Source organism: Bison bison, unplaced genomic scaffold (genome assembly GCF_000754665.1).
Source record: "Bison bison bison isolate TAMUID 2011002044 unplaced genomic scaffold, Bison_UMD1.0 scf7180017864134, whole genome shotgun sequence".
NCBI lineage: Eukaryota > Metazoa > Chordata > Mammalia > Artiodactyla > Bovidae > Bison > Bison bison.
In genome coordinates, this window is record NW_011494706.1 from 4887320 (window position 1) to 4900620 (window position 13301).

Genomic DNA, 13301 nt, shown 5'->3' on the forward strand with positions numbered 1-13301 from the left:
ATCTCAGGTATTCCAAGTTTGTTGTTGTTGTCCTTCAGTCACCAAGTCGTGTCCGACTCTGTGACCCCATGGTAAATTCATATAAAAAGTTATACATGTCAATAGAATCTCTATTAATTGTGTGGCCTTAAGTTTTTCAGCTTAGGAAGTTTTTTATATTATGTCCATAGAGTTGCTATTAATCATGGGGCTTTATTTTATACATTAAAGGTTTCACTGGGAATGATTTCATCGATTTCTTGGAATATTCTGGGTAAATAATGGACACTGTGTTGCTTGATTGATGTATAGCACCGCCACCCTTCCCACCCACCCTTCCCACCCATCTTCCCATCCCCAGCCCCATCCTCTAGACTCCCCTACCCTCCTCACTCCTCCTTCTTCCTTCACCGTCTCTTCTGTTCTCTCTCCACCCCTCCTTTCCTCTTCCTCCCCCTTCCCCATCCTCCCCCAACCCCGTCCACTTGATGTCCAGCGTACGCTGAAATGATCAAGACACAGTTTGCACTTAACCACTAAATCTTTATTGAATTTTTATTATAACATCAGTTGATACATTAGCAAATAGAGAGAAATACAGAGTAAATAGCAATAAATGGGCAAGGGTAGGGAGGTGGCGCAGGGGCAGGTGGGAAGTGCGGAGTTAGGAAGAAGGGGCAGGGGTAAGAAGAAGGGCCACTGACAGGGGCATAACCAACGGTTCTTATTCATCACTTTTCTGTAACTTCCATGAATCTTTACCATCTATAGTTATCAATATCACTCCAGCAACAATTTCTCAAAGGGCATCTATCTATCTTAACTCTCTAAAGACTGCTTACAATCTCAATCCCCGGAGTTAATCCTCAGGGCAAAGAGCCTCTATTAGATTATTTTTATCCAATCATCCCTGAACTTTCTCCCACTAATTTCTATCCGTGTCCAACAGCCCCCAAAAGGTTGATCTCCCTGCAGTTCCCTTCAAGTTTATCTGAAATCTTTAGGGGTAGCAATTATAGAGGAAAGAATCACAAGGAGGTGCACATGTTTACTTATAGCGGTATCTAATAGTATCATGCTTTTTAACTAATCCCACCCACTTAAGATTACTTAATAGTCCCCCCCAAAATACTTATGATTATATATATCCCCAAGTAAATCGTTACACAAAGAAAAAAAAAAAACAAGCAAAGTTTCCACAGACCACTTTGATAGCTTTCTACAATCTGAAACAACAAAGAACTCTCAATCCTAACTGATGCACCTTCTTTCTTTAAGACGAAAGTGTGGCATGGTTCCCATCAGGCTCTTCATCTCTGCAGGTGGTTCTCTTCCTTTCTGCCCAGGTCTTTCCAGCAGAGCGTTCTCTGTTGCCAGTCTTGGAATTCTGATGTTAGATGTCTGTGGTGGATGATGACTGGATCAATTCAGGAGTCCACAAGGTACCTGCAAACTTAAACAGAAACCCTGACTGCACTGTGGAGGTGCGCCCTCTTATTCTGCCTGCCTGAAGTTCACTGTGCCAACTCACATGATTTATTCCAACCAACTCTCCATTTTCCAGTATCTAATACAAGTACCTCATTGCTCAAACTAAACTGACCCTTCAGAAATGTATATAAACTTCCTCCACTTCAACAATCTAGCATGGTGACCTTAGCTAGTTCTCTCCAGGTCTGCCTAACAATGGGAGCTTATATCTTCTTCCTTCATTTTTTAACTAACATTGACAATTTGGGCCAAAATTCAATCAATTTTGTCATTGTTTCAAAAGGCAGACTGTTGGCTTTGCTAGTAACTTTGATGTTTTATCATCTTTATTTTGCTCCCTTTCCACATTCTTTAGAGATTAATTTGCTTTCTCCTTTCTTACGAATAAAGGCATCTTGTTGGAAAATGCCAAAAGTTTTAAAGTATTCAATTAAAACAAAGTTGATGAAAACACATGAGCTAAAGGAAACTTAATAAATTCTGATTCTACAGAATAAGTTTGAGATTACTTATCTTGAACACCTACGCATATAGATAGTATATAGAGCTATAGGGCATAGTACACACTGCCAAACAGATTTTCACAAGCCCTACAAAACAGCCAAAGGTGTGTCAGGGATTTCCTCTGTGAGTTGTTAACTCACACCACCATGCTCCCTCATGATCGTTGTCGTCACATCTCCAGACTTCCGCTTGCAGCGATGGCAATGTCCGTGTGCACATGCTGGGGCTGCAGACAATAGCCCATTTCTAGGCCCTCTGCAGCTTGAAGATCAATTGACAACTGTAAATTTGACACAAAGCAACTTGAATTCAAATGGATGGAGGATGGATTGATTGAGGTAAACTGACGCGATGCTCCAAAGAGTCCAGAAGCACAAATGCACCATTTAAAAAGAAATTAACCTAAAACACATGAGTGACTGACAAGCTTTCAGATTCCATTGGAAAAAAGAAAAAAAGTTGTTTTGGATTAAATAGCCAATTAGGCAATTAGGTATTTTCTTTGAATTTATGTCTCATTTTGTTTGATTTTTAAAGGCCCAATCAAAAAAAAATTTAAACTATAGATGATGTTAAAATAGAAGTTTGAAGATGAACAGGATGAACTATTATACAAGCACTCCAGTCTGAGGAGCCTCTTATTCACAGTGTTGTAAGAGAAGTTCACAGTAAAGAACTATTTTACACTACTTTACGTATCAATTTTAATTGATTTAAGAAGAGCTGGATAGTAATTCAATGGAAATAACTTTGAAAGCAGAGTCACTACTTTAAAACAGTGTTAAAGGACACTATCAACCTACAGCTAAAACTTTTAAGTATTTAAACATGCAAGGGTAAGGGTGAGTGATAATGAATATGTGAAGGGTGATGCTGATGAAAAGTGAAACTTCACCACTGGACTCCTCTTCATGACAGGCTATTTGAAACATACACCATATCGTTTGCTACTGCTCAAACTGTTGGAGACTGTGTTGAAACACATGCTCCCAGAAGCCTGCCTCTTTCTTCTCCATGCCATGGAGGTAAAATGGAGTCTCAGCAACCAGGCAGGAAGGCTGTCAAATCCTGCAGCAGGTAAGTGGCAGCAGTAAACACAGAGAGAGGTTAGACAATCAGTTCAAGGTAGTAGCAAGGGGCCAGGCTAAAGGAAGTCAGGCAGTCCCAGGTTAGCACAAAGCATCCAGGAGACACCAGCCGATGTCACTGGATCGAAGACAACTCTTGTGTTGTCTGTTGCTTTGGGTTGCTTTCTGAGGCCTTTCATTCACTGGCAGCTTATCGGCTCCATCCTCTACAGGATGGTAAAATACACTCCCCCTCCCCTAGCATCCTAGTGCTATAGTCTAGTGAGGGGACTGGTAATGAAATGCCCAGGTGCATATGGAGGCAGAGACAAGGACAGATGCTCCCAAGACTTCAGGTGGCACCCTTCCAGCCAGTGAACAATGCTCGTGAAAATTCTTTCTGAAGTTCCAGGTCAAGGTGGTACCATTAACCGTGAGTCTCTCCTTTAAGACTTGGGTACAGGGATTTAGGAGTCCTTATTAGCTACTCATTAGCCCTCATACATGACTGAGAGGTGATCACATTTCACAAATATCTAACCACCTGGAGCCACCAACAGTCTCTGGTTACCAGGCTTTTTGTTTTGTGTGGAAGCCATTGCTGGCATGGTGATGGTAAGGTGTTGTGACAAAGTCAGAGTTATTGGGTACATATGATTTGCACCAGGATGTGAAGGCACACTCAAACATGCACAAATCCCTCTGAGAGCACTTCCTCCTGAGGCCTGAGGTGTTCTGTTGAAGGGGTTTTGCCTGCTCCCCAGAGAACTGGTCGAGTTGCCGCTCCTTGAGTCATGGAAATGGAGTCTGAAGATGGTGAAGTTTCAAAGGGTGCAGCCAGAAGATCACGGAAGCCGTTGGCACTGCACCAGTAATTGTGGCTTCCTTAATAAGGCCTCGCTCCTCCAAGGCTGTAAAGTATCTCAACTGCAAGGAAAGTTATGTCCTCCTCCTCACCTCCCCCTCAGTAAAGAAAACAGCATTTCCTGTGTTTGCATCAGCTTCTCAGTAACTCTTAAGTGAGGAATCTGACAGCTCATAATTCAGATGGTGACAGAGGTTTCAGCAGGTAAAACCCAGGTTTCCAGGGTTTGCTGGGAAGTAAACTTGTTATGAATTTTAATTAGGTTGGCAGTTACAGTGGAAAACCAGAGATAATTTGTTGGTAAATATTTTGTTGCTCCCACCAAACAGTGGAGGTCAGTGGGTGCTTTGAGATGGGTTTCAGTCCAGGGTGGCCCTGACCTTCTGTAACCATTTCAGAGGAAAGCCTGTGCTCAGGTTGGTCTGAAGGTGCAGTGGCCCAATGTAGCACACAGTCACTGATGAGAAGCTGAACAGGAGTTCATTTTGAGGGCGGAGATCCTGAAGGGCAGGATTGCCTATTCACAGGGCGCTGTAAGACGGAGGCGGGGGTGGCGGCGGGGGTGGCGGCGGCGGAGGCTGCGGCGGCGGGTACTGGGGCACTGGCGGCTGGCGGTACCAATGAGGATTCCAGGTGATCATCACGGGGACATAGAGGGATCGCCCGTGTCCATCTCGCCCCACGGGGTACCAGGCGAATCCTACTGGGTAGGTCGGGTACGCATAGGCGGGGTAGGTCGGATATCCTGGAATTTGAGGTACGTATTCAGTGTACGTCGCCAGGTGAGCTTGGTCATCTAAATTTGGAATTGTGAGTCGAGGATACTGATTCTGGATGGTGACACCGTTAGGACCCCGGCAGTCGTAAGAAACTTGCAGCTTCCACCCTCTTTTCACTTGGAGAACTTGGGCTCCGTTTGGCGCGATGGTGGGAGTGATCAGCCCATCCTTCACATGTCTGGCGACGAAATCTCGCAGGGCTGCCATTTCAGATTCCGACAGTGAGTACACATGCCCGCTGGGAATACTGTGCGCTCCGGGGATCATTTCTATGTTAGGGTCCACCAGACGGTGGTCTGGGTAGACGTTCTCATCCACTGGGGTGTACACATTCTGCACGTAGTAGTATCTCACAGGCTGGTAAACTCTGTACCCCTCTACCGGGTAATAGAACGCCGGTTGTGCTGGTGGTGGGAGAGGTGGTGGTATTGGAGAATACATCCGGCAGTGGTATCTGCAATATTCGGAATCAAAGACGATCGATCGGGTGCTCCACGTGATGTTGGGATCGTGTGTGCTCAGCCAGCGCACCCCCAGGACGATGGGGAAGAACGGAGACTGAGTCACATCGAACGACAGCACCTCGCGGTGATCTCCCAAGTCGACGATCAGGTCATGTGTTTCGTGGACCACGGGGCCCGATGCTATGGGACGTCCATCAATTGCTTCTACAAGTATGGGCCAGTCCTTGATTCTCAGAGGAATGCCGTTCTGGGCCACGTACTCGTGATCAATGAAATTGCCAGAAGCGCCAGAATCGATCATGGCTCGGACGAACAGGCTGTGTCGGCCCGGGAGATGAATCTGGAGCATCACTTGCAAGTGTGGAGATGACGCAGCATCATCTTGGGGGGACCTTATTAATTCCGGCCCGGTCGCTGAAGGTCCCTCTACAGCGGGGCCGGGGAGTTTCCCGCCGGCGAAGCCTTCGAGGCCTTGGCAGGACAGTTGTCAGCGTAGTGGCCTCCATTCCCACAATAGAGGCACAGGTTCAGCTTGCGACGTCTCTCTTTCTCTTCCTGCGTCAGGCGCATGCGGGCGCCCCCCACGGGCTCAGTCGGGTCTACCTGGTGGTTATGGTGATTGTTGACGTGCGGCGCCACCAGCGCGCGTGGCGGGGAGCGCGGCTTGCGGGTGGCGGCAGCCCGGGCCAGCCTTCTCTCAATGTGGATGCACTGGCCGATGAGCGCGGACAGCGACTTGGCCACTTCGAGTCGCGCCAGCTCTGCCTGGATGTGGTCGCTGAGGCCCTCGTGGTACTGGTCGATCAGGGCGGGCTCGTTCCAATCCAGGTCCTGCGCGATCATCTGGAAAGCATTAGAGTAGTCGACCACTGACCCCATGCCCTGGCGCAGACGTCTAATCTTGCGTTTGGCAGCCTCGCGCCGCTGGGGATCTTCAAAGACGTGCTTCATTTCGGTCATGAAGGCTGGGTAGTTGTGCATGAGATAGTGAGAACGCTCCAGTTTGGCCGAGGCCCAGCGGGCAGCGCGGCCCGTCATCATGCTGGTCACGAAGCAGACGCGCACGCGATCGACAGAGAAATCGCGGGTGCTCTTCTCCATGAAGAGCTGGCACTGGGACATGAAGGGAACCAGCATGTCTGGGTTGCCGTCGAACTTCTCGGGAAGGTCTTCTGGGCACTCCTCCTCGATAGGGGAGGCTGGGGCGGCGGCGGCCGCTGCACCGCACAGCTCAATGTCGTCCTCTTCCTCCTCGGGGGTGGGCTCCACTTGCTCCCGGAGGGTGGTGTTCTCCTCGGTGAGTTTCTGCACCTGGTTCTGCAGGTTGTTGTTCTCCTCGGACTGCTTCATGACCTTCTCTCTGAGGTTGTTGATCTCCTCTGAGAGATCCTCCCGCCGGCGTTCTCCCAGGTTTGGGTTGTACTGGCCCCTCTGGCTGCTGCAGGGGGAGTTGGAGGGGGAGGAAGGATCGTTGGGGGGAGGAGGAGGCGGAGGTGGTGGGCAGTCGGGCCCCAGGGTGATGGTTGGGGTGGGAGGAGACCTCCCGCGCGTAGTAGCTTCACTCCTGTGGCAATGGAGGCCTGTGTCCTGGCCTCCGCGTCCACCTTTTCGCCTTCTGGTTTTCAGAAGCTTTTTGTTTCTGTAAGTGAAGATAAAAGCATAAATTCAACACATACATTCAAAGCACCACAATACGATGTATCTGCTAAAGTACTTTAAATACATGAGTATTTAAAGTATCTCTTTATTCCCCTTGTTTACATCAGTATTTAATAAACAGACCAAAGCCCCACAAAAAAGATGTTAATCAATTAGGACTGTGGACAATGAAAAGCATCCTCCTCTCTGATGTCCAAATGATCCTTTCCTCCTCAAGAATCATCTGTTCATCATAATTTAACAATATGCAACTCTTATAAGCAGCATGGTTACCTTTACTGACTAATAATGTAGAGACACTCCAAATAAGAACCTTTATAAGCAGAGCAAGAAACCTTCAAGGCAAAGATACCAAAAAATTATGTAAAATAAAGCCAAAATGATAACTACTTGTTACTGGAAAAAACAGCTGCTATTCCAGCCAATAGAGAACCAAGAAAAAGAAAGGTGGAGGGGGGGGTTAAAATCACAATGACTGTATTCATCAACCCATCAAGGGGGGGGCCCTTTGGCCCACTGTCCCTACCCTGATCCACCTTTATAGACAAGGTAACTATGAATGGTTATCAAAACAAACAACAACTGCCACAAAGGCAGCAGAGAACTGTCTAAATTCCTTTTCAAACCCTAATTAGATTTCCCCTTTGGGACAGAAATGGTACTGAGCAGCAACCTGTATATACTGCTTTCTCTCCTTATTATGCAGTCAACCAACAGTTATTGATTGATGCCTCTTAGGAGTAGCTAAACTATAAAATAGAACATTCAAAGAATCCCAGTAATAGTGTCCCTCAAACTTACAATGAGGGTTTAATTAGATAATGCAAGTAAAGCACATAGTGCATATTCAACAACTGTTAGCTGATATTAATAAAGTTATTAATAAAAACAGAAACTTTAACTTTCTATATAATGAGGCTGAGATTAAAACAGGGAGGGGCTGCAACTATGGCAAACTGGGTCCCATATCCCACCTAAAGATACTCAGTTTTTTTAAAAAAAGACTGTGTCCATAGGGGTGAATGACTGTGTGAGGGGGAAGCGAGGAGGGAACTTATTGCCCTAATTATGGGTAGGGTGACAATAAATTACACATATATAAATTAGCACACAGGGGCACGTGTACTTCCTGGAAACAGGGTTAAATTCACTTAGAGTAATTATTTTAACACATCAATGATTTCTAAAATGGGCATTGAGTGTTCATATTTGGAAAACTAGGAAAGTGCTCAAAACTTTAAAAATGGAATATATAAAGCCCATAGACTGCCTATTCATTACATTTTAACTTGGCAGTCCTTGCTACCTGTTCCTTTCTGTCCCACCAAGACAAAAACAGACAGCAAATTAATTATGCAAAATAAAGCCACAAAAGTAAACATGCTATTCAGAGGAGTTAGGTGAAAAACTGCTAATATTTCATCAATCCGGTACGGGTGGGGCGGGAAGGTGATGGTAATTAAACATGGTACCTGGCTACAGAGAAATACCCCTTCCTCCTCCTCTTTCTGAGACGCCTCCAAGTTCTTTAGCCCCTCCCCTGCCCCAGCCCCACCACCCACAGCCATTTCCCCTTATGCCCTAGGCTGTTGGTTCGGCCTCTTCAAGGAGGCTATGCAGCAAGCAGAGTCCTTAAGGGACAGAATTACTGTGCCATTTTAATATTTTTAAACTGTTACTTAATTACTTTAATAACAGACTACGGAAACAATTAACAGTTGACATTCAAGATAAGACATTCAAGTTTAGAAAAAATGAGATGTAATTAACACATCATAGCCTGTGACATTGTTTCATGTCCAATTGCTTAAAGACGATTACATTGGTGACAATCAGAATATGAGGTCACCAAATAATGCCATTTTTATTAATTAAATGAAGTGTTTTAATGTCCCATTAAAAAGCAACTAATAAGCACAGGTCATTGTTTCATGTCATGATGACTGAGGTGCCACTTCCGTCATCAAAACACTAATACTTTCAAAAGTTAGAGACAAGACTTTGGAAAAGGCATTTCACAGCACGGCCTGGAGCAGGTCAGAAAGGTTAACCACCTATATGTCAATCACAGTCACTGGGGTGGGCTTTATTGAGGCCCAGGTCTGATGGTTTTCACATCTGCAAAAAAAGGACAGGACAAAAATAACAATACATTAGGAAATCAGTAAACAATCACTGAATTGTTTATGGAAACAGCAGATCAGTAAGACCTTAAAATTCAAATGCTTTTGGGGACAGGAAGATAATAGAAATGTGAAAAGAGACTGGACAATAGGGAGGGGCTACAGCTATATCACTTGGGGATGAATACCTCCCCCCACCCCTACAAACTCTTTTAACTCTTGTATGATTTTTTAAATCCAGTGCCAGCCAAACATTCAGGGCCTTATTTGACCTGTGAGATCACTAGTTTGAGGTCCCTAACTTTTACCAGGCATCAGGCTTAAGGCTCCCACCCCCAGGGTTTGTAATTTTGGGGTGGGACTCTTAAGTCCTAAAAGAGTCAACTGCCCAGAACAGAGTTGTTTAACCATTAAAACTGATAGGGTAGTGGGCAAGCAAGTTAAGAGCCGAAGTAAAGTTTACAAATGTTTAAACAGCAACCGGAGCACCAGATGACAGGCAACAGGGGCACTGTGACTTGATCTGAATGACAAGACTATGGCTCCTTAAATGCCTCCTTAGTAGGCACTGGATTGCAGAGGTGGGGTCAAGAGGCCCCATTCCTAAAATAAAACCTCAAAGAACACACAGCATATAGCTAAGCCACCTGGGACAGATGCCACCTTTACACATGAAAAACAGTTCAGTACCACTCTATTTAAGAATTAAATACATTTGATTAATCTTTGACTCTTCACAATGATTTTTGAAACTTTCTATTCCCCCCACCCTACCCTCCCTCAATGCCCCCACCAAAGACACCAAAGCACAACAGCAGCAAAAAACCCATCACACGTTAACCATCACACTAGTAAATGATACTTCACCAAACAATGCTTAATTGTTTTACATTTGCAAATGTCCACATTTCTTTTTGAGAACTGTACAGTTGATGAAATGCAAATTCTAATAATATGCACATTTTAAAAACCATTGTTTTGAACCTGTTTATAATGCAGACACAGAATTTCCAAAGAGAACAGGGGTTAGGGCGGCAAGGTGGCCAAATGGAACCTGGGGATTTGAAGCTGTAATTATGACATGTTATCCATATATCCATAGACTATATACTTGTTGGAGGCAGTGTGTGTGTAGGGGGTGATTGGTTGGGAGTGACAAATTTGGGGAGCCAATGCTTCCAAATGCCCCTGTAATAGTCCTGGTTCATGGTTTACAACATATGGAACCAGGTTTTAAAATTTCTTCATTTAATTAGAAACATAAATATCTAACTGGCAGTAAACTATAAATTTGTTTTATACAGATATTTTAAAATGCCAGCTAAAACCGTCAATCTGTATTGTGTAACATAACCACTTTGTTACACAAATTTTAAATATGACAATTATGTACCATTAACTAAACCACTTGCCCCAAATTTAAATAATTAGCTTTGCTTTTTAGTTTATAAAAAAGCTAATTATTTTTAGTGTTTTGAATTAACTTAGGTGTTTTGAATTATAATTACAGCTTACATTATTCAAACTTAAAAATGCAATTTTTTTTTGGTAAGATCCTGTTAAATGTGAGCAAGATAAAACAAGCAGCGTCTTGGACAACCCAGGACAACAAAACACCACAGGAAAGAGCCCGGAACAAAAAACCAGAAAACACCTGCACACACGGAGGAAGACACTGAATAAACCATTTTACTCTGATCATTTAATGAATGCCCACAATATGCCAGACCCAATTAATAATATGTAGGCAAGTCAGCCAGGGCTAATGCCCTAGAGATTCCAAGAAAAAAATCCAGAAATACACATCATCCTCCTTTAGAGGCCAAGCCAGTAGCACCAACAAAGTGACTTAAAACTCCTGTGAAACAAAGTTCAAGTTCTTTATTTTGTATTCACCAAAGCATCTGATTCCATTGGGTCCCAACACAAAGGTCCACTAGTGTGTCCAAAACACTTTAAAAAGTTTACTTTAAAGAAATTAAATTTTTATTAAGATTTTAAAAAAACTCAAAACTTAAAAATGTTATTTTATTTTTCATTTGTAGTAAAAACATTCAGCTAGACTGCCTTTAGAGGCGCCAGCCATGTCAGTTTGGAAGCACCTTTCATATAACCCACTATCAGGAATTTAAATTGTGGGTTTATGTTATTTAATATATACAAAGTGCTTATAAAAAGTGGCTTTTTAATGCCATGTATAATTGTTATTGTTGTTAACTGTCCTTATATATTATTATTATATTTATTAGACACCAGTGGATAAAAGGCAAAACCTGCGCAGAAGAGAAACCACAGGAGAGAAACCGCAGGAGGGCGGGGCTGTGCAGCCAGGCTCAGGCAGCGAAGGTGCGCAGGCGCAAAAGGGGTGGGGGGGGGAACCCTGAAGAGATGGCTGGGGGCGCGCACTGCGCAGGCGCAGGCGCCCTCTGGAGAGGCGGGGCCATAGGCCCGCTCAGAAGAGGCAGGCTCAGGGTGGGGCCAAGTTTTGAAAGGCGGGGTCTGGACGAGCTACCTCAGAGGAGGCAGGCTCAGAGAGAGGCGGGGTCTGGAGGTGCCACCTAAAGGAGGGGGGGGGTCAGGGGAAGGTGGGGTTTAGGGAAGCCGCCTCAGAGGAGGCGGGCTCCGGGGAGGCGGGATCTAGAAGGCGCGCTCTGGGAAGGCGCGCCACAGAGGAGGCGCGCTCGGAGCAGGCACTGGGCGGCGCTAAGCCTGCTCTGAGCAGATACTGCAGAGAAGGCGCGCTAGGATGGGCGGGGCAGGTCTAAGACGGGCTGCATGCCTCTCCCAGGATCCCCCCTCCCCAAACCCCTCCCACCAGCTTCCACCAGCCAGATTCATTTCATGCAACAAGAGCAATCACCCCCAGATCCAGTCCCCCACCACCACCCCACGCCTCCCAATACTAAGCAAACCAACAGTTTCCACAAACTGTTGCTGGATGCCAATTCGCGCCATCACTACAACTACACCACCACTTCAATCAAGTGCAACTAAGCAAGGCAGCCCCGCCACCACCAAAAGATTGCCTTTTACGCTTACAGTCAGAGCCCCTCCACTCCACTGCCATAGCAGGAATGGTGTGGGCAGAATGTTAAACACTAATTTTTGCCCAGGGCTCCATTTTGTCTAACAGCACCATCATGCAGAGAACCGTCCTAGAGAAAAACAGAGTGGGAGCCATTCCAAAGGTGTGTTAGAGACAAAGGGTGGGGTTCCTCTAAGAACAGAGTGATCTTACTCTTCAGCTCCTGTCCGCTTCAACTGGTTTCTTTGTAGCGCAAAACAGTACAGCTTGTCTATTTCTGCAGCTGTTATTACTCTGTAGCGCATTTTAGGTATAAATCGTTCCACAGCTCGTGTACCTCTGCGGTTCCTGAGTCTCGTAGCGCAACGAAGCGCTGTTGTAGTGCTATCGTATCATTTTTGTAGCGCTAATCTTCCACAGCTCACATTTTGTAGCGCATTTAAAGCGCAAATCACTCATCAGTCTGTGGTTCATAAATCGCGGCAATTCATAAATCGCGGCAGTTCATACTGGTTTCAGTGCAAAAGAAGCGCCCATCAGTTTATAGCGCATTGACGCGCCCATCGCTTTGTAGCGCACTGATGCGCCCATCAGTCTGTAGCGCATTGAAGTGCCCATCGGTCTGTAGCGCATTGAAGCGCCTATCGGGTCTGTGGCGCATTTGAAGCGCTTATCAGTTTGTAGCGCATTTGAAGCGCTCATCAGTTGGTAGCGCATCTGAAGTGCCAATTAGTTTGTAGGGATATCACTTTGCAGAACATCTGCAAATTGGTCTGTAGCTCATGTCCGTCTGCAGCTCATGTCTGTCCGCAGCTCATATCTGTCTACCACCCGTATCTAGACTTAGGTACTAGGAATCAAAGCCCTGAAGGCTTGGATTCTCCACGCAGTTTTGGGGTGCAGCCAGTGAAGGCGTGACAAGGTGTGCGTGGAGACATTCGAGGCGCTATTCCATCTTCCGCAGTTCTCGATAAGAACGGGGAATGAACGTGATCTTAAAGAAAAAGAAACATCCTCACCGCATACTCACCACGCGAGGACTCCTCTGCGAAGGCTGGAAAGACGGGGTCCCACACCTGTGCCAGGCGTGGGCGCCGCTGGCTGCTCGGCAGCCCGGAGTGGCTCCGGACGCGAGCCCGCTCAGCGGACCTTCCTCGAGGTTCGGTGGTCCGTCTCCGCTGGTCTCCTCAGGTCGTAGTCAGGTTTCTTCGACACACACCAACCGAAGTTGAAGCGCGTGTACCGGGAGCGCCGACCCGGAGCTTTATATAGGCTGAACCGAGGAGGGGGGCGCCAAATCCCAGCGTGCTCCGCGGGTTAGGGGGGGTGGAGGAGGAGCGGGGGC

The 13301-nt window shown here is 45.9% G+C and overlaps 1 protein-coding gene across 1 annotated transcript; it reads right to left on the bottom strand.

Moving 5' to 3' along the window:
- Positions 1–501: 501 nt before the first annotated feature.
- PEG10 (paternally expressed 10) lies at positions 502–13223 on the bottom strand. The gene is given in 3 exon segments (XM_010839758.1): positions 502–5602; positions 5605–6788; positions 12976–13223. Coding segments are annotated over 3 exon segments (2364 nt in total). The 5' UTR covers positions 12981–13223; the 3' UTR covers positions 502–4427.
- Between the last annotated feature and the right edge of the window lie 78 nt (positions 13224–13301).